The 19,181-nt window shown below is 39.4% G+C and overlaps 1 protein-coding gene across 3 annotated transcripts in view; it reads right to left on the bottom strand.

Moving 5' to 3' along the window:
* LOC132141369 (tenascin-like) overlaps window positions 1-18,273 on the bottom strand; it is a 40,132-nt gene extending 21,859 nt beyond the window's left edge. For 2 of the 3 annotated variants that reach the window (XM_059550822.1, XM_059550824.1), the window contains exons 1-2: window positions 8,261-8,553; window positions 56-604 (exon numbers count right to left, since the gene is read on the bottom strand). In XM_059550822.1, the coding sequence (XP_059406805.1) occupies window positions 56-530 (475 nt within the window). In that variant the 5' untranslated portion in view covers window positions 531-604; window positions 8,261-8,553. Of the gene's footprint in view, window positions 1-55; window positions 605-8,260; window positions 8,554-18,255 lie in introns of those variants that run through there. The other variant, XM_059550823.1, reaches the window with a different exon arrangement.
* Window positions 18,274-19,181: the final 908 nt, after the last annotated feature.

Genomic DNA, 19,181 nt, shown 5'->3' with positions numbered 1-19,181 from the left:
TGAGGCTCAGCCTCCTAAGGGCTTACTGAAGTATTTATGGAATATTTGGCATTACCTGTAACCTGAGCACCACAGCAGCCTGTTCCACTGGTGCACTGCTCTCTTAGACTGGACACCTCTGCTTCCAGCATTTCAAGCCTGTTCAGAAGATCCTTCAGCTCAGGCATGTGGTTATCACAACCGCAAGCTTTCTTAGGAATGTTAATCCTATGCGTGAAAACAATCTGATTCTCTCCATCCATGGTGTGTTCAATGTGTTGGTCAGACTGCAGATTGGCCGGTTTTGGCTTCACTGGTGTTGTTCCAGGTGAATCCAAGTCCACGGAGCACAGGGACCCAGAGGGAACATTGATGTTGTATACATGATTGAAAACCACAGGCTGATCAGGATTTGGGAGGGTCAAGTTCTCAGTGGTCGGTGACAGTGATTCTCTTCTGTGTCTAATTACTCTTTTTACCAGACCAGCACTAGAGAGATGAACTAACATGGCTACTGCCACACAGGCCAGTAGCAGGCCTGGCATCCCCATGATGATTTGCTCTTTGACTCTTCTTACTGGGATTGTTCAAACTGTTTTAAGATACTGGAGATGTGGGTTTGATCCTGTAAAATTGAATTAGAACAGTCACTCAGATTGCTTTTACACATTTCATTCTAATGCACGTCCAGTGTGAATCCAGTGTCAAATTACATTTGCAATTGCATAAAAACATTTACAGATAATTCTAATGCTTCAGCAATATTTCTTAAGAACATTAATTTAATTTAAGTTATTTAAATAAATAATTATATCATACAGTATTAAAAATTTAATAATATGGAAATAAGTCATTTATATGAATTTAAACAAATCTAAGGTATGTAGTGTATATGTATCATAGACTATGCATAGCAAATCATGCTAACAGAAAATGAAATGTTTTAATCCTCAACTCGTGTTTCCTTTCCAGCCAGAATGAATTAAATTCAACTAAAGCAAACCATATCACACTAGGGAGTGTTCATATTCAGAATAAAATTTACAAAAAAATAACAAAAACACAATTAAGCATACATGTCAGTCAGCAACACTGCAGGATAGACAGACACTAAGTGAAACTCAGGTTACGGTTGCCTTGGCTTCCACAAGGATCAGCTCTGGCCAATGAAAGCAAGGCAAACTTCAGCTCAGGAGTGAGGGCTCCAGCAGTGTTTCCTATGACAGGCTGCCATGACACACAGCAGGCAACACCTGAATCTGATGAGCGTACTCTCCTCTCTAACGCTCTGCCCACAGCCCATGCTGACAGATTAATACTCGTGCAGAGGAGACCATCTGCAGCGCTTCCGCTAGCGTGGGTGTTCAGAGTTCACGCTTCTCATAAAAGTTAGCATTCTTTGACCATTCTCCAGACAGCAGCAGAGTTATGCATTAAAACACAACTCTTTCCTCATTAAAAGAAGTTAGAAGTATAGTTTTTGCAGGGCTCGGGAGGCTTGTCACCCCACTAAGTGCAATGGTCTGTTACAAATTTAATTAAATTAAAATGCCTGTAATACCTTTTCAAGCATGTTACTGTGCTGCATTATGGGGTGTAACAGGGAGATTGAGGATATCTGTGTTTAAAGAGTCCTGATGCGCATGTCATGTGGTCACATACTTGGCAACTACAGGATTGTAGATTTAGTTTTCTGTATAGCTGTTTTCCAAATGGGACCCATTTAAGATGGAAATAATTACCTTCTCAAAGTGCTGACACACTGACTTTTCAATCCCATAAAACACCCAATATTTATGTCAAATTAAGTGCATTTTTCAGCATGCGCCTTGCCTAGCCATTCAAACACATTTAACCCCTTAAAATGTATTATTTTCGTTTGATTTTTTAAAAACAATTTTTTATATTTTACAGTACTGAATTTGACATAGAAAAGATATCACTCAAAATGTACAATTCTTCATTCGTTTAGAAAATATTTTTAACAGTGTGGTAAAAGAATAAAGAAGAAAGAATGTCATACAGGTTTGTAAAGATGTGAGGGCATGATTACAGAATTTATTTATTTATTAATTTTTTGGGTGAATTATCCCTTTAAGGCAAACCCTCAACAGTCCTTCAATAGCAAAAGAGTAATACAAAGTGGTTACACGGATCATAATTTTGTCACGGCTGCAGGGTGCTGACCCAAAGCCACAGCTTGCAAGGTCAATAGCAGGTAATATCTTTTCAGGATCTGTTTAGTAAGTGGAGAGCTCGCTTTGACATGTGATTAGCAGGACTGACAGATGAGCTCCAGCGAGAGGGATCCCACGCTGCTGCCTTCCATCCGTGATTAGACAGATAGGGATGAGCGCTTCTGTGATGGAGCGCTTAAGGGGGGCTCGATTATGGGAGACTCCTGATCTGGACCCTCGGGGGCGAAGGGGACCTACTCCACTTCTAGTTCCTCACATCTAAACCCTAGGATTAAATTAGCAAAATAGGCAGAAAATTGCTTTGAGTCGCTTTGCGGTTTTAGTTCTGGATGGGTAGCTGGCTTTTTCACTTTGAAACCTGGCTTGTCGCCACAAAAATCGAAGAAAGAAAATGACTTTGAAAGACCAAGCTGGTCTTTATGTGAGCATTTGCCCATAACCCCTGGCGAAGGTGGATTGTAAATGAATGAAAAATGAAATATGAAATATAATGAGGACAGCTTGGCTTCATGGCAGCAGTGATGGATATGCTTGCAAATGAAAGAATTAGCAGTTATTAACATTAGATTGAAAAATATTTCTTCAATTCTTTTTTTTTTTTTTTTGCATTTTGAACAGCGAGAAATAGACAAAGCCAGTCTCTTTTATTAGAGCTCCATCAATACAGTGCTGAGCTCAGAGCAGTATGCTAATGCTGCTGCTTACTGGCACTTTCAGATAAACCAGACACAAAGTGACTGCTGCTTTCTCATGCCAGGTCTAGTTTTTATACATTGTTACTTTCTCAGACTCTGACTGGGCCAGTTGGCTTCTGTGTGTCCAATGTGAGAGGAATTTCAATGGGGGGTGAACCTGCTGGCACACATATTTATTGCCAGTGATCTAAATTGGTCCAGCGTTGTGCTAAGTGCTGAATGCTGACTAGAGTGTTTGAAAGGCAGAATACCTCACACAGAGACCAGATGAATACTTTTGTAAGTCATAAATTATAGTGACAGTTCAAACGATTCCTCCAACACACCATTGTGCAACAAACAAATTACCTTACTTGCTATTTGTTAAATTAGAAGTTTGTAGCTCCTCACATAATTGAGCAATTAGCAAGTTAGTGGTTTGGGACCATGGCATAATTAGCTGTGATCTGATGCATACTACATAGACATAAAACATGAAAGGAATATGCCAAAAACCAGAGCACAAAGTACAAAGCATATTATTATTGTAAAGTGGATAGGAATTAGTAATACATTTTATTGAGATGACAACTGTTGATGTGGAAGAATCTGTTAATGTGTTTGAAATTAAAATAAAATAAAATAAAATCTAGGCTCTTCTTCCTGACTTTAAAGGACTGGTGAGGTGGCAAATTGTCTGTTAAATAGTCGGTCATTGACCTGCAAAAAATGCTTGCAATAACAGTTCATCGTTTAGTTTCATATTCAATGATTAGAGATGACATTCATCCACAGTCTGTTAAACATAGGGGAATCACAACTCTTCCATAGTTTATTCCTATGAAGTCATCAAGCAGACTCAATTTTGTAGGTCACCCATGACAGAATGCAGTCTTAATATGGGTCACCCACAGTAGTGAATGAACTGGTATTGTCTAGACTCTATTTGCCTTAATAGATGTCATAAAATGCCCTGACAGTTTGTTTAATACTGGGAAGGAGTCAATGATGAAAAAAATATTTATCCCAGAGGTATGCCATACACACTGTATCGTTCCTTCACAGGTACATGTCAAACTTCATTAAAAATCAATATAATGAAATTGAGTCTTAATCCACTCCACAAGGCAGCAAACCTGCAAGGTGTCTGATCTGTGGTGAAGACCCCAGAAATGCTGATAAATCCTTATTAAAAACATTACAAATATGAGTATGCTGTCATTGAGAAGTGGATGCTTATCGATGGCATGGTTTTCCAAGGTCATAATCAGACTGAAACCAGCACCATGAAGCAGCTCATAATCATCCAACACAGAGATGGATTTCCAGACCAGCTCAATGGTGTGCGCTCTCAGATCGATGGCAAGGCATATAGCCACTATTATTGTTTCATAAATGGATTTGTAAGTCATCGCCTTCCTGAGCAATGCTCATTTAGGAGGAGTGGCTCAGTTGAGCATTAGACTTTCCATTTTATTCTGTTCTTTCTTTCTATAGTTCTGCAGTTCTTCTTCCTTACTGATATTTTTCATCTGTCTGACATCCTGTTACTTTTAAGCTGTGACGTGAATGCAGAATGTGCATTGTGACTGTCCACTGGCCTCAAATGAGCTGATGATTGTATGATCTATGCCTCGCTACTCTATTTTCCTTGGCTTGCCTGGCTTGCCTCAGTGTGTTCACTGAGCAGATTCAAACAAATGAATATGTCTGGTCGATCATAAACACGCAGACGTGCTGTCTCACCACTGCATGTGGAATGTGAGTTTAAAGGTCTCTCAAATGCCACATAAAGTGATCTCTCACCCAACGCATTCTCTTGGCATTTCTCCCATCGGTGGATTGACAGCAAGGTGTGAAACCAGAACCTAAGAACACACGCCAATGTGTATCATATTTCAAGCTATGCCATTCTCATAATAATTAGATAAAGTAATTATTAATCTTGCATCTGATTTCATTGCCAGAGTTTAAAGGTATTTCTTCTTCAATTAAATTTTAAACAGATACCGGCATACTGAAATTTTCTGTTTTTATTACTGATCATTCCATTCCTGTGGGCTATTTTTTTATCCATATATAGCATAGGCATAAGATTACTGTACATGCAGACTGATAAGTGAAAGGCAATGCAGATTTTTTACACAATGAAAATGCGGGGTTTCATGACAGTCGAGCCCCATTTACAGAGCTCTAATGATGCTGGGAGATCTCATTGCACCGATAGGATGTGTGTGTGTGTGTGTGTGTGAGTGATAAGCCAGTCTGGTGTATTGGCAGAGATAAAGGTGTTTGCACTGCTCTGAATGGATTTGTGGTTTGCTGACATTGCTGCACTTTCACCAAAGAGGCATTTAAAGTGGACAGGACAGAGCTAGGATGACATTGCCAAAGGTGAACTCCATCATGCTGATTAAGAAGAAATGGAAAGTTTAGGACAGTCAACATCTGAGACCAGAGACATTAGAGAAGTCTACTGGGAATGAAGCTGAATAATTCCTGACTTCAGCTTCCATGTGTGCTTTCTCTTAATAGTCCAGATGGAAGGAATGAAGGAGGAACATTTGTTACTTGCTGTCTCATTTTACATTTTCAGCACTGGTGACCCCGTGTTTATTAGCTTAACCTCTGTTACAGCCAGAAAAGTAGCCTCATATGTTCAGACCTTAAAAGTACAAACTCCTGCTATTTCTGACTCCCGTTTGTCGCAACAAAGTTCAAACACTATTTCTGCACCATGCATGCAGACAGTGCCTCACATATTGGTCTTATAAAGATACATTTGTTTTGCAGTTTCTAAAGGATATATTGTGGTCTGGCAGGAACTGCAAAGAATAAAAGACCGTATTTTAATCCAGAAGTCAATTTGCTGCAGAGTAAAAAGACTTATTTGAACATGGAGGTCATTTTTTTCTTGGGCTCAAAGTGATCACTTCCCAAAATGGAAACTTACTGATCATTCTTTCCTGTTCTAGAAAAAGAATAAAAGGTTTTGTTTGTGTGTAACAGGAAATAGCTTTTTCTCCAACAACAAGAAATTTAGTTTTTTGTCTTGCTGAATCAAATGTGATTTAGCAAGGTTGTTTTCTGAAAAAAGACCTATAAATTGCATGCTGCCAGATCCAATTACTTACACTCATACCTATAGTAATTAGCTTCATCATAGTAAGATCTTCTAGGACTGAGCAACAAGCTCTTTCAATTTATTGACCCTATTGAACGTTTTTCATTCTTTCTGGAAAGAAAAATCTGTTTTCCCACACTGAAGTGCAAGATTATTGACAAGGAGATTAACAACATCCCAAACTCTTCTGCTAACTTAAAACTTTCCTTATCTCGGGTTTGTAGTGATGAATGCATTCTAGAATGCAGGGTCACTGACAACTAAGCAGAGTTCCTCTCTTCTGAGCAAGACATGTGGGCTCATCTCTTGGCTGCCACCGATAGGGACACTGTCTGTGCTTTGAGCTCATGGTTTCCTAGCCATGTTACATTAGCATCAGACAGCCATTAAAACCATCTGGGGCTGTGACACTTTAACACACTGAAGTCTACTGAGGAAATCTTTGTTCACCGATGCCGACAAATCATTCTGAATGCCTCTGTGGCTAATTTTGAGTGTGGAAGAAAAGAATCCTTCTATACAGAGCATTTTTCAAATAGACAGACAGACAGACGGATAGATGACGCAATAGAATGAAAAAACTTTTTAAAAGTTAAACTTGACAAAAGAACCATAAAACATTGAGTAACTTTGTTTATTTTATTTATCTTTATTTGTAACTTAATTTTAATTATCTTCAATTAGTTACTTTCCTTGGCAAAATATTTAATTTGTATATTGTATAAATATTTAATAGTTAATTTGTGGCTGATTAATCAGCATTTCATGTAATTAATTAAATTAAAATATCTAATTGATTGACAGACCTATAATAGATAAACAAATTGATACAGAGATCGAAAATAGACAGACAGACTGACAGACAGACAACCAGAGGAGAACACAGAGGGTCCAATAGCCGCTCCAAGTGCAATGCCAGGCCAGGAGCAGAGCTGACAGCTGTTCAAACAAAGGCTAGTTTCCCACTAAGCTTTGTTCTGAGTGGCACTGTCAATGAATACACTGCACATAGCATCATAAAACATTTAAACACTCCGTCTAGGCAACAACCATGTGTGGTTGGCACTTCTTATGTCTTCGAGATAATGATGGCATAGAGCGCTGAGGAGATTTGAACAATCAAGGAGGCACTGACATCACACAACAAAAAAGATCAAATATTAGGGCTATTATGAAATAGGAATGTTTAATGTGTAAGAAAACTTAACCAAGAGTCCTTTATACAGTCATGAGTTTTGCCCCTCAATGCAAACGACTAAGTTTCCTTCATTGCCTGAAGAACCTCCCTCCCATTTAGGACCCTTGGATCCAGGAGGTCTCTGTCATTGACCCCCACCTTGTTCACTATATGCACTCATAAGGCGTCTCTCTCAGCCCCTACATTTCCCAGCCCTCCCCCTACCGCCACACACACATCTTCTCATCACCTCAGACTATCCATTCTCCTAAACGGATACAACCCATCAGTAAGGACAGCGCACTGATCCGAGAACCGTTCATCCCCCCTCCCCACCGCGGATGAGGCGAGAGAAAAGAACTGGCAGCTGACAGCGGAGCTACACGAGGAGCAGCAGACTAAAGAGAGAAGCGCTAACACAAACCGGCTGCTGCTCTGGCTGGAGAGAGGACAGAGTTCCTGGAAAGAGATAACACCGTCTGCCAGGTAACGAACACTGACTGACCCACAGCTGCAGACAAGCCCAGCACGTGTAGAGTTACGCCAGACTATCAGTGATCAGAGCACACACTACTGTATTCCCCCCTCAAGTGGAGCTGGAATAATTGCTGAGCTTAAAACAAATGTGGACCACTTCCCCTATAAACCATAATGAGCAGCCTAAAGCAAGCCAATGAATCAGCCTTAGAAGTCCCTAGCTAACAATTACACTTTTAGAAAACATGTGCAAAACTGTACCTTTAGGGGTATAATAGCTTGTCAATGGGGCAGTACCTTTAAAGGTGCATCGTTGTGCCCATTTTCCCCTAAAGATGCAGAAATACTCTAAGGTACTAATATGCACCTTTTAGGGGTAGATAAGGAGCAAAGTTGTCCTTTTAAGGGTACTGCCTCAGTGACAAACTGTTACACACCTAAAGATAATTTTTTTGCATAGTGTACAATTTGACTCTTGTTATACAACAGTATTACAAAGTGGCACAGCTTCCTTTAAACCATAATACAGATTTAGCATTTAATAAAACTCATAAAGAGCACAGAGTCATTTAACATGCAAATCTGTCACACTAACAGGTAGATGGAAGTGACTTGAAGCATCACAGCTTACCTAAGTGAGACCAATCCTCCTCTACAGGTTCAGAGACGTGCCTCCGTCTAGGGAACTGCGATGTGTTGCCAAACGAAAGGTTAAAAACATCAGGAACTCTTGAAGTGCTATTTAATTTTCTTTAGACAGATGACAGTCCTGTCATTCCCCCCGTCTCTTAGCGCTCAGTGAGAGTGCTCCATCCAGCCAGTGTATGTCTGCTGATGCTGAGAGAGGGAATGAGTGGAAGAGAGAGAGAGGGAGGGAGAAGTCCCTTTCTTTTAAACAGTAGACACTTTGCGGTCAGACCCCACTCCCACCTACCACTCTCTTATATACACCCCCCTCCCCTTTCTCCCTCTGACTGGAAGCTGAGGAGCTGAAATGGGATGCCTCAAGGCTGAGTTGCAAACTCATACACACACACGCACACACACTGAGAAGAGAGGAGGAGAAAGAGAAAAAGAGAGAGACCATTTGCTATAAACTGGAGCACCCAATGACTGGATGAAAGGGATATATCCCAAGCTGCATTAACATACATTTCAGATTAGAATAAACAGGGAGGATAAAGGAGGAAGGACCTTGTGTGTTTGATGACGAGCATGACACGGCGGATGATGGGATTATGTACGGTGATCAGCATAATCAACCTTTAATCCCCCAAAACCAACCTCGCCTTGAGAAAAAAAAGTTGTTTTAGTCAAGGTTGCTTCTGCCTTTTTTAAACCTTAAACACCTCTCCTATGTGGAACCATCTCTGTGCTGCAACCTCCGGCTTTTCGTGCTCCCCTGCGCTTCTGTAAATACTCTTCCCTTTCAGAGTGTCAGGTTATTCACCTTTCCATCTGCACTACCCACAATCACCTCCCCCCACATGCACTGCAGGTAGAAGAACATCCAACCAAGCCAGCTGCAATTACCGGACTATATGGCACCCTGCGTTTTGTGCAAACAGCAGCTTTTCTTGAAATAAGCATGGAACAAAGTGCCAGCAGATCGGATTTTTCACTCCAGGCTTCCTCGTTTCAAATGAGAAACATATTTCATTAGCAATGAGATGATGTCTCTTGTCGTGTCAAAAACTGACCTTTAGTCCTCTTGGGGGGCAACACAGAGGCACCCGTGGAGATGGGACACTCAAACCCCCAGAGAGGAATCAAGAACGTTTTTTTTTTCTGGTGAGAGAAAATCAACCCCCATCAGCCTGTGCTCAATAAGTCATGAATCTATGATGATATGCCCGGTCGACATGGGATTTTAATCTAGGTCTCATTTCAGAGAGAGAATCACTACATTTCAAATCAGGCCCGGCAGCTGATCAAATTCAAAAGCACGTTTTCTTTCTTTTTTTTTTTCACAAGGCAAAAATTATATCAATTTCAGGTTCGCCTTGAATGGAAAAGTACAATGCGGGGAACAGAGATGAACAGGCATAGGATATTTCCCAAGGTGAACTCCACAGAGAGATGCTCTTGGTAATGGTGTGCATGTTTGTGTTTTTCTGCTGATGTACAGTATATATGTGGTGGGTGGTGAATGGAAAAGCAGCCTGAATATGTATAGAATGAGAACTCTCAATCCTTTATAAGAGACTTTATGAAAGTACATTAGTATAACACCTATCATAATGTTATATATCCAGTCAATATGTCTATCTATTAATTTCTGCGGATATGCACAAAACATAACACAACTGTGCATGAACATCAGTGAGTGAGTGTGTGCATCTTTTTTCTCAGGCTATCTATCTTCCTGAGAACACTATCACCCCTCTACATCTGTTCATACTCTCACCTTTCTCTCACACTCTTTCCTTCACCAAAATCACAGTGCTTCGCAGGGAATAGCACAGGGAGCGGGAGCACTCCAGGTTTGTCAGGTCTCCCTGTGCTGTTGACATCCACGTGAAAATGCATCCACCAACTGATTTCCCAGATGACAACGTTGTGCGCATCGTTCCCCAACAGCCAATTTATTTTAGCTGTAACCAGACACAAGCTACAGGAACACAGCTTGTGAGAAGATGTTTAGACTCATTTCAGTGTTTAAAAAGAGGCAGATTAAGATCCTCTGAGTCAGAGGGGAAAACAGGCAAATACTGGTGTCTGCTTGTTGGGAAATCTTCTTTGAAACTGAAGTAGCTACTCATAACTCAAACTACATGTCAAGTTACCTGGATGCAGCTCACTGAAACAGCAGCAACAGCATGAACATACATACTGCATAGACATAGATCTCCTCATCATGCACATATACAGTGAACTATTATATTTTTATAATCATTTTATTTAGCTCTACTACAAGTGACTACAGTATGAATGTAGTGTAAATATATTCATATCTGATTCATATCTAATTTACAATCTGATCAGAGCAGTTTTTCTGACACAGAAATTAGTTTGAATGAATAATCAGTGTCAAACTTCAGCTAATTAATTGACACTTAAAACATTAATGGCAGCATTTAACAAAATATTTCAGGATCCAAAATAAGGGACTCTTATAATTGAATCGTTGAATTTATTTTTATCAGTTCATTTAAAAGTACTGAAATAACTAACCTAACTGATTAACAATTATTAATTATTGACTTTCGAACATACAGGGAGAAGCAATTTTGGTTATCTCAGCTCACTTGGCAGTGAACCTGTATACGCAAACAATATGCCATGAAAAACTATTTGGTCTTGTTACTTTGTTACTTGTTGGAAAGAAAAACTTGTCACTGGAATAACACAGTATTGGTTTAAAAACAGTAAAACTACTGCCAAACATCAGAAAAATGTAGCTCCCAATGCTGGTCTGTTGCTAAAAGCTTTTAAAAGAGCTTTTTCAACCATTTCTTAAACACATGATGGGTTCTTCTAGCCGTAACCAGACACAAGCTACAGGAACCAAGCTTGTTAGAAGATGTTTAGACTCATTCCAGTGTTTAAAAAGAGGCACATTAAGATCCTCTGAGTCAGAGGGGAAAAACAGTCAAAAACTGGTGTCTTCTTGTTGGGAAAGCAACAGGGAGTTGCACTATACTTTTATATAATCCTAACATACCTGTATATAGTTATTTTTTTACAAGCATCTAGGTACATATTTTTCCACATTACTCCACATTTGCTGGCTATAACTGAATCTACCCAGAGGTATGTCTGCTACAAATTAAAGAAAAGGTTGCTGAGAGCACAGCTCGCATTCAGTTCATTTACCCAAGTAATTGGTGGCAGTCCATTTGCAGAAAGAGCGAGGACTTGACGGCTAGCAGGGCACTTTCTATCAGCACAAGTGAGATCTAATTATGAGCAGAAAAAGCCCTGCCTGCGGCTGGGTAAAGTGTCAGAGGAGAAGGGAGCAATGATGAGACAGGACTCACAACTCACAGTCACCTTCATGACCCGGACAGACCTGTTTACCTCATTAAAAATGAATTCACAGGTAATATTGGCTTGTGTCCCATGACCTCCCTCTCCTCCTAAGTCTTAGCTTTATCTATTATGCAGGAGGGAGCCGGTGCGGGAAGGGTTAACTGAAGCAAGGTCATTTAGACAGCTTGTAGAAGTTACTCTTGGAGCACTGCAACCCAGACTTAGCCACCAGGTCTAGGAAATTAAAACACTAATGGCCTGTGTGAGTGTAAAAAGCTTAGATTAAGTGGAAGGAGAACCAGTGAAATGGCCATCAGTGAAATGGGCCTGCGGTCATAATTGGCCTTGATTCATAATTTATAAAGCAAAGATAGGGATTGGCATGAATAAAGAACGGCACAGGAAGAGGTGAAAGGCTATTTTCTACCCTCCACATTTATACATTAATCCAGCATAGGCAATGCGGTGAATTATGGTCATTAGGCTTTGGCAAATGAAAAACAGCCATTACGGCCCTCAAGGATAGCTTTTTACAAAATACCAAAACCAAAACAAGAGAGGGGATGAAAGAATTGTTGCAGACACATGTGATTTGGTGATATAGTGAGAGAGAGTGATGTTTCAGACCACACACAGGTCACCATTGCTGTGCACATACATAAAAAGCCTGTAAATTTCTCAGGACAAAGACAGCAGATTACGTTTTTCGGTGACCCCGGTGACCCAACAACCTCTGAGGGGTTCAGACCTCAGGAGCCACAGAAACTGTGTCAGACTCTGCTTCTGCTTTAGTTAGCCAATAGCAGATGAGCATCTCTTTGGCAGTGAGGTATGTGAAGATCCATAAAAATGAACGATTAACATTAACAAACCACACTACAAATAAAATATATGATCACACTACACTGCATAATCTATTGTTTTTACCACACATACTGAAGGTCTTTTTATCCGTTTGGATGATAAGATGGAAAAGAATGAGGAGCAGCCTCAAAGAACATTTACTATCGTTCAGGATAATTTATAGAGCAGAATCTGCATCTTTCATTCCTCCTCGGTTCTCTATGTTTTTACAAAGACGTGGTGTTTTTTTGTTTTGTTTTTTCCTTTCAGCAGGGAAATGGAAATGCCTACACATTCCCTTAACACCAACAGCACTGACCAAATTATAGAAAAACAAATAAGCTGTATCCTTCAGAGCAGCTCACGACATTGTGAGTGCAGTGAAAGCAGTGGGTTGGGGGTTGACAGAGATATCAGTGCTCAAAGAGGATTCTTTAGAGTGAACAAGAGATGGACGAATGCTCAGTTCCCATAGCTCCTGAGACACAGGCAACACAGACACTCATACATCATTAACATTTATGCAAATACCAGCAAAGTTTGCAGCCTTGTTGATGAATATTCATGTTCTGTATAATGCAGGTATAATTCTTATATACATACCTACTCACAAATAATTATAACAAATAATTAATTATGACTGTCTCAAAAGAATTCATATACGGAAAACACAATATTTTTGAGACTATAATTCTTTACTACTTATGTGCAGACCTATACAGAATCTACAGAATTTTGTATATTTTCCGCTCTGATTTGATGGAAAACTGATGGGAAGCTAATACTAGACTGTACACTATTATTTGTTGCTGAAAACATGATTTACCTACAGTAAACTATTTAATAAAAAAATACGAGATGCATGAAACTTTGAATTTTCTGAAAAACTTACAATCTAAAATCTATTAACCATTTGCAGTTCTTATATAAGAGAACCTATAGTATCAATAGATGAGAGGACCACAGATTGGTGGATTTAAATGGATTCTAAAACTGTCCAGATCTGAAATAGCTACAGTACATGTTTACAGCAGACAGGGGTCACATGTGAGGTATTTCAAATATTAAATTTTAATGAGTGCATGAGCTCAAACTGAACATTACTGGAATGTCGAGCAACAGATTATTCAGTTATGTCATATCATGCATATTTTAAGTGTATGCAATAATCAGTACTGTAGTAACATTTCAGTATTTGTCTCCCTGATCTCCTTTTTGGAAATAATCGTCACATTCTAAGAGCAAAGCTACAATTAGTGGCCACTTACCTATCAGTTAGAATTACTGGGTGAGCATGATGTCATCTAATTAATATTCATGAGTTCGGCTGATAAGGTTTATGATGTGTCTCTTTAACTCCCCTACTGAGAAACTCTTGCTCTAGTATTCGGTATTCATTAATATGTGCCTCTTTAAACGTCTCATGCAACACAAATTTACAAGAAGCAGAGGGAAGAGACACACGTTAAGACCTCTTCTCTGACAGGCCTTGGTGATTGATGTCCAACTCTCCCTGAATGTCTGATATTTCACTCCTCTCTTCATCTCCCCTTCTTTTCTTTCAAGACACCCCATCCCTCCTTCTGTCCTCCTCCATCTGCCTTTCCGTAAACAGCTCTGATGACATTGTACAATGTCCCACAGATACCAAGTAATCCCCAACCCACCATCACGTACAACTCTGAAGAAAAAGTGTGTACGTCCTCTGACTTTCACCAGTTGTGACAAAAGACTGCACTGTTATCCAATGTCCCCTGCCTCTCCTTCCCTTCACCAAATAAATGGGGTAATACATCAGTTAAGGCATGTTGTGGCACTTTTATCACAAATGTGCAGTTTTTCTCTTCACCCTATCGACTCAGGAAATATTGAGCTCAATATGAGCGTCTATCCAGGTCCGCAGAGTATAAAGCCATATCTCCGGCAGTGCTGGGAATGAAGCACCGCTGCCAGTGCTGAATACAGAGACAGACCGCCAGTTTGGATGGATGATTTATTCATATGAAGCAGGTAGAGGCGCAAAACTGTGTGCCAGGGTGTATTTCTGCAGAGATTAAGGTGTCCTAGAGGTTTATGTCTCCAGTTCGACAAGCTAGGAGCACAATAACACATGTTGACTGCATGCCACAGACAAGACTAAGCTTTTGGTACACGGAGCAAAGCTTTACAAAGTTGACTTTTCACAAGCAAAGGACTACAAATCCTGTCGTTTAGGAAACTCTTTTATCTGTAGTTGATAACTGTCTAAAAAGAAGTCTATTATTGACATTTTGTAAGTGTAGTGTTTTTTTCTTCTTCTTCTACTTTATCTTATATGGCATAAGAATATATACATTTGTGATATATTGTGTTGGCCATGAGGGTTAGGTAATTATATTTTTCAAAATAAATTCTAAATATGAAAATTGTATTTAAACCACCAAATGCCAAAACACATTACAAAATGCGCATCAGGTGGCACAAAAAATACATTTATATCTCTTAAACACATTTTAAACACAAATATAAAAGGTTTTTTTTAATATATTTTGAAAATAAATCATATAAATAAATAATATAAAAAATAAATGATAAATAAATAATTTTAAGTAAATATGAACTAAATTAAACATCAAATCAATGAAAACTCATGAAAAACAAGTCTATATGGTTAAAATCTAAGGTAACACTTTATTCTGATAGCATATTAGTAGACTGTCTGCTAACACTTCAGTAACTTTTTAAGAACATGTCAACTAATTCCAATAACTCTACCCTAACCTAACAATCTAATACTCTATTAAGAGTTTCTTTTTTTATATATATATTTTTCAGAAAATATGTTTTTGCCGTAGTGAAGATAGCTAGCCACTGAATGGATTGAAAGAGAAATGTGGGGCTTTTTACACTGCAAGCATGACAAGAAATTTCCTGGATAGTGTCTTTTAAGACTTGGGCTTTGTGATCTGTCTGAACTGTGGATCGTCTTCACTCTCACTGGCTCTTTGTCTCTTTTCTGCTAGGCATCTCTGCTTAGATGAATGAGAGGGCGGGGAAGGAACAAAGAGCAGGATAAGGGGTATTTTACTGGGCAGATGAGCTGAGTTGAGGTTATGGCAGCTATCTCTATGGAGAGCTGCTGGGAATGCTCCTGATGGATGTCTTTCTTATGCTGATCTTAGACCAGCTCCATTCTTTTAAAAGGTATACAATACCTACAGTACTATGAGAGAGACAGAGGAGCAGATCCCAGATCAGTCTGGAAGTGTCTTTCCGTCAGCACTGCACAGTCAACTCAGTATTACATACAGTGTCAGCCTCTGCAAAGTGTGTGTGTAGCCTGTACACACACCTCATTTGTATCTGTCTTTCTGCACCTGTCTCAGCCAAACGCCTGCTCCCTTAATGCTGATTAGGCTGTTTTATTTTATGACTTATATACATAATTATATATGACTAACTAAATAAAATACATTTAAAAAAGCTGTATACATGATTTTAAGTCATCATAGAAGAGTTCCCTGACGCAAAGTAAAAATAAAAAAAAAAGTCAAAGATGACAGGAGAAATGTTAAGTACATCCATCCATCTTCCAAACCACTTGTCTTCTATGGGGTATCGGGAATACAAATCCTCTAAATTATGAACTCAAATGAATAATCTTATATCATATTTCCTTGCATACTGAAATGTACTGATTGAAATGCCATTGTGATTCAAAATAGATTATTATTGTTCACCGAATAAATACAGCACTAAATACTACATTACTAAATACAAGTCTATGTTATGAACTTTTATAGTTTTATAGTACCGGGCACCATTGTTAAAGGTGCCATGTGCAAACATTGAGCTAAAAATATTTAAAAAATTACCTACACGCATCAAAAGTATGAGAAGAAATAAGGGCGATGATGTCATTAAAAAAATGTAAAGTTATAGTGCTGCAGAGATATCAACCTTAATTAGCAGTAGCATTACTAGCCCCGGCCCGACAGGTGTTGTAATACCAGTTTCGGCCATGGGAGGCGGTATGCGGGCAACATAACCACCAGCCAACCTGCAATACGCGAATAACTCACACGGCTTGTGGGCGTACCTGAACCTGATGTCAATCAAGCGAAAGGATGGTTGAAGCCCTTGGCAAGAGACCCCCACCCGCTACAGGGAAACAACCGCGCTCGTAAACACAAATCAAATCCGATAAGAAAAGGAGCCGAACCAGAGTAAACATCGGCACTGCTTTCAATCGCTGGAGACAACTGATGGACCTGAAAGAAATGAGGTTCGACACCGAACTTGCAACATTTATTTTGGATTGGTAAGTTAGATGCTGTTAGTATTTCGCTAGAAGTTTGTTTTATATGTTTGTGTATTTTTTTTCGGGAAGTTATAACATAGAAATGTATCGAAGGCTGTTCTATAAACGTGCTAATGTTAGCGATGGCTAACCGTAGCTGCGTTTGATAATTAGCTAGCTATAACTTACCCATATTTTTATATCATAAGTAACCTGCTCTGTCTAGTCTGTTGGTCTCCGTGTCCTCTTTGCTTCGTGGTTTTTCTGTACGTGAGAAAATTGATGTATTGCGTGAAAGCGTGTGAAAAGAGTCAATTGCGTGTGTCTCACGGTGAATGCTTGAGAGTTGGCAGCTCTGGTCTGATGTTGACAGAATGCTGTCAGTCAAATTCATTTAATTCCAATAATGTGTATATACAACTCAATGTAATATGAACAAAACGAATATGAACATATTCACTGGTAAAGGTGAAGGGGAGTAGCTTGAAGATGTCATGTTTCAAAATCACTTGACATCACCCAATGTTCCTCTGGAGGCAAAATGTCCTCTTATAGCAGCGGTTCTCAATTCCAGTCCTCGCGCCCCACTGCTCTGCATATTTTGCACGTTTCTCTTTGTTAACACACCTGATTCAGATAATCAGCTCGTTAGAAATGAGCTCCGTGCATGAACTGTTTTTCAAATGTTCATTGCTCCCTACTCTCTGAGCAGGGGAAATCTGTTGAAGTTTACCTCACATCGAAACATTCATTCACTGATTTGTGCTGTGCAGCGTCTTTAAACATGGACAACTGTGACATCATATACGTCTGTAAATCAATACAATTTAAATTCACGTCTTGCACACTTCAATGCACTTTGATTGGAACATATAGCTACGTTCGCTTCGAACTGGAATCATGGCTGAATATCCTGTGATGGCCACTTCGCAGGGCACTTATGTTCGAATAGAACAAATGTCTAAAGCGCTAAGAGAAACGTTCAAAATGTGCAGAGCAGGTGGGTGCGAGGTCTGCAATTGAGAACCGCTGTCTTATAGGCTTCAGCTATGCTCTAGTGTTGTTGTGAAGGTAGGGGCGGAGCATAGAGACTATGCTGTTTCTCGTTTGTTACTCTAGAGTAGACCAATTCACTTTATTGAGGCATACTGCCCCCATCTGGTATGGAATGTGGAGTATGACTTGATTTTTTTTGCCAGATATGACAGATGGCACCTTTAATGACAAACTTCATTGAAAGCAATGAACTATTCATTTTAAAAGGTTTCATGTTTAGGAGGCAGTTCACTTTACTAAGTTTTGGAACAGAGCTATGTATTAAAGTATGAAATATTGCAGAAGCCTACGCAGTGATATCTACAACTATGATATTCTCAGTAAGGTAAATGCACCTCTGTGTTATCTAGACTGACTTTAAAATGTCATATTCTCACTGTGATAAACTGCCATTTATGTATCTGCTTTTCCAATGTGTTCTTTCACACAAGACCTCTGAAATATCATTCCCTGGCAAAGCCGCTACTTCATCCCACCTCCAAACGATGTCCGTCTTCTATAAGATCCTGTCCTTCACTCTCTCTCCTGCTCTCTCGTTCTCTCTGCTTCTTATCACTTCTTTCTGTCATCTGCACATCCACATCCCTTATGGGAGTTATCCTGCAGGGTGCTAAATAGAGGACAAGTCACGCCTCAGCACGTCAGCTGGTTCTGTCAACTCCTCGGAACAAACTCTCTCTCTCACACACACACACACACACACTCTCTCTCACACACACACACACACACACACACACACACACACACACACACACACACACACACACACACACACACACACACACACACACACACACACACACACACACACATCCATCCGCTTTCACACATCCATGCACTTAACATTAGTGCATATGCAGCACATAGCACAGCATCCATACTACAAATGTTATGCATATTCTTCTTGAAACCTGCTTTATTGTTTGACTATGTTTAAAATGTGTTCAACAATAACCTCTGACTGCATTCCTCATTAAAAAATGTGAAACAATGATGTACTGTAATGGTGGGCAGAAGGACTGTTTAGACAATTAGTCGATAGGAAGTAATTGATTAGGATTTATCATGTAGGATCAACCTTAAGGAAATGTAAATTCTGTCAGTTAATTAATTTACCCTCATGTTGTTTCAAACCTTTATGACTTTCTTTCTTCTGTGAAACACAAAAGAAGATGTTGTAAAGAATTTTTAATTGGCTTTGGTCCATACAATGAAAGTCAGTGGAGTCCAAAACAGCACTGGACTCCATTGACTTACTTAATTGAAATCTTTTTTTTTTTTAAATATGTCTTTTTGTGTTCAACATAAGAAAGAAAGTCATGCAAGAATTTAGTTGATGCACAACTGTTATCTACCTGGGTGATATATCCCTTTAAAGAACTGTACTATGAAGATGCTTTGA

Source organism: Carassius carassius, chromosome 5 (assembly GCF_963082965.1).
Source record: "Carassius carassius chromosome 5, fCarCar2.1, whole genome shotgun sequence".
Classification (NCBI taxonomy): domain Eukaryota; kingdom Metazoa; phylum Chordata; class Actinopteri; order Cypriniformes; family Cyprinidae; genus Carassius; species Carassius carassius.
This window is presented reverse-complemented; position numbering and strand designations above follow the sequence as displayed.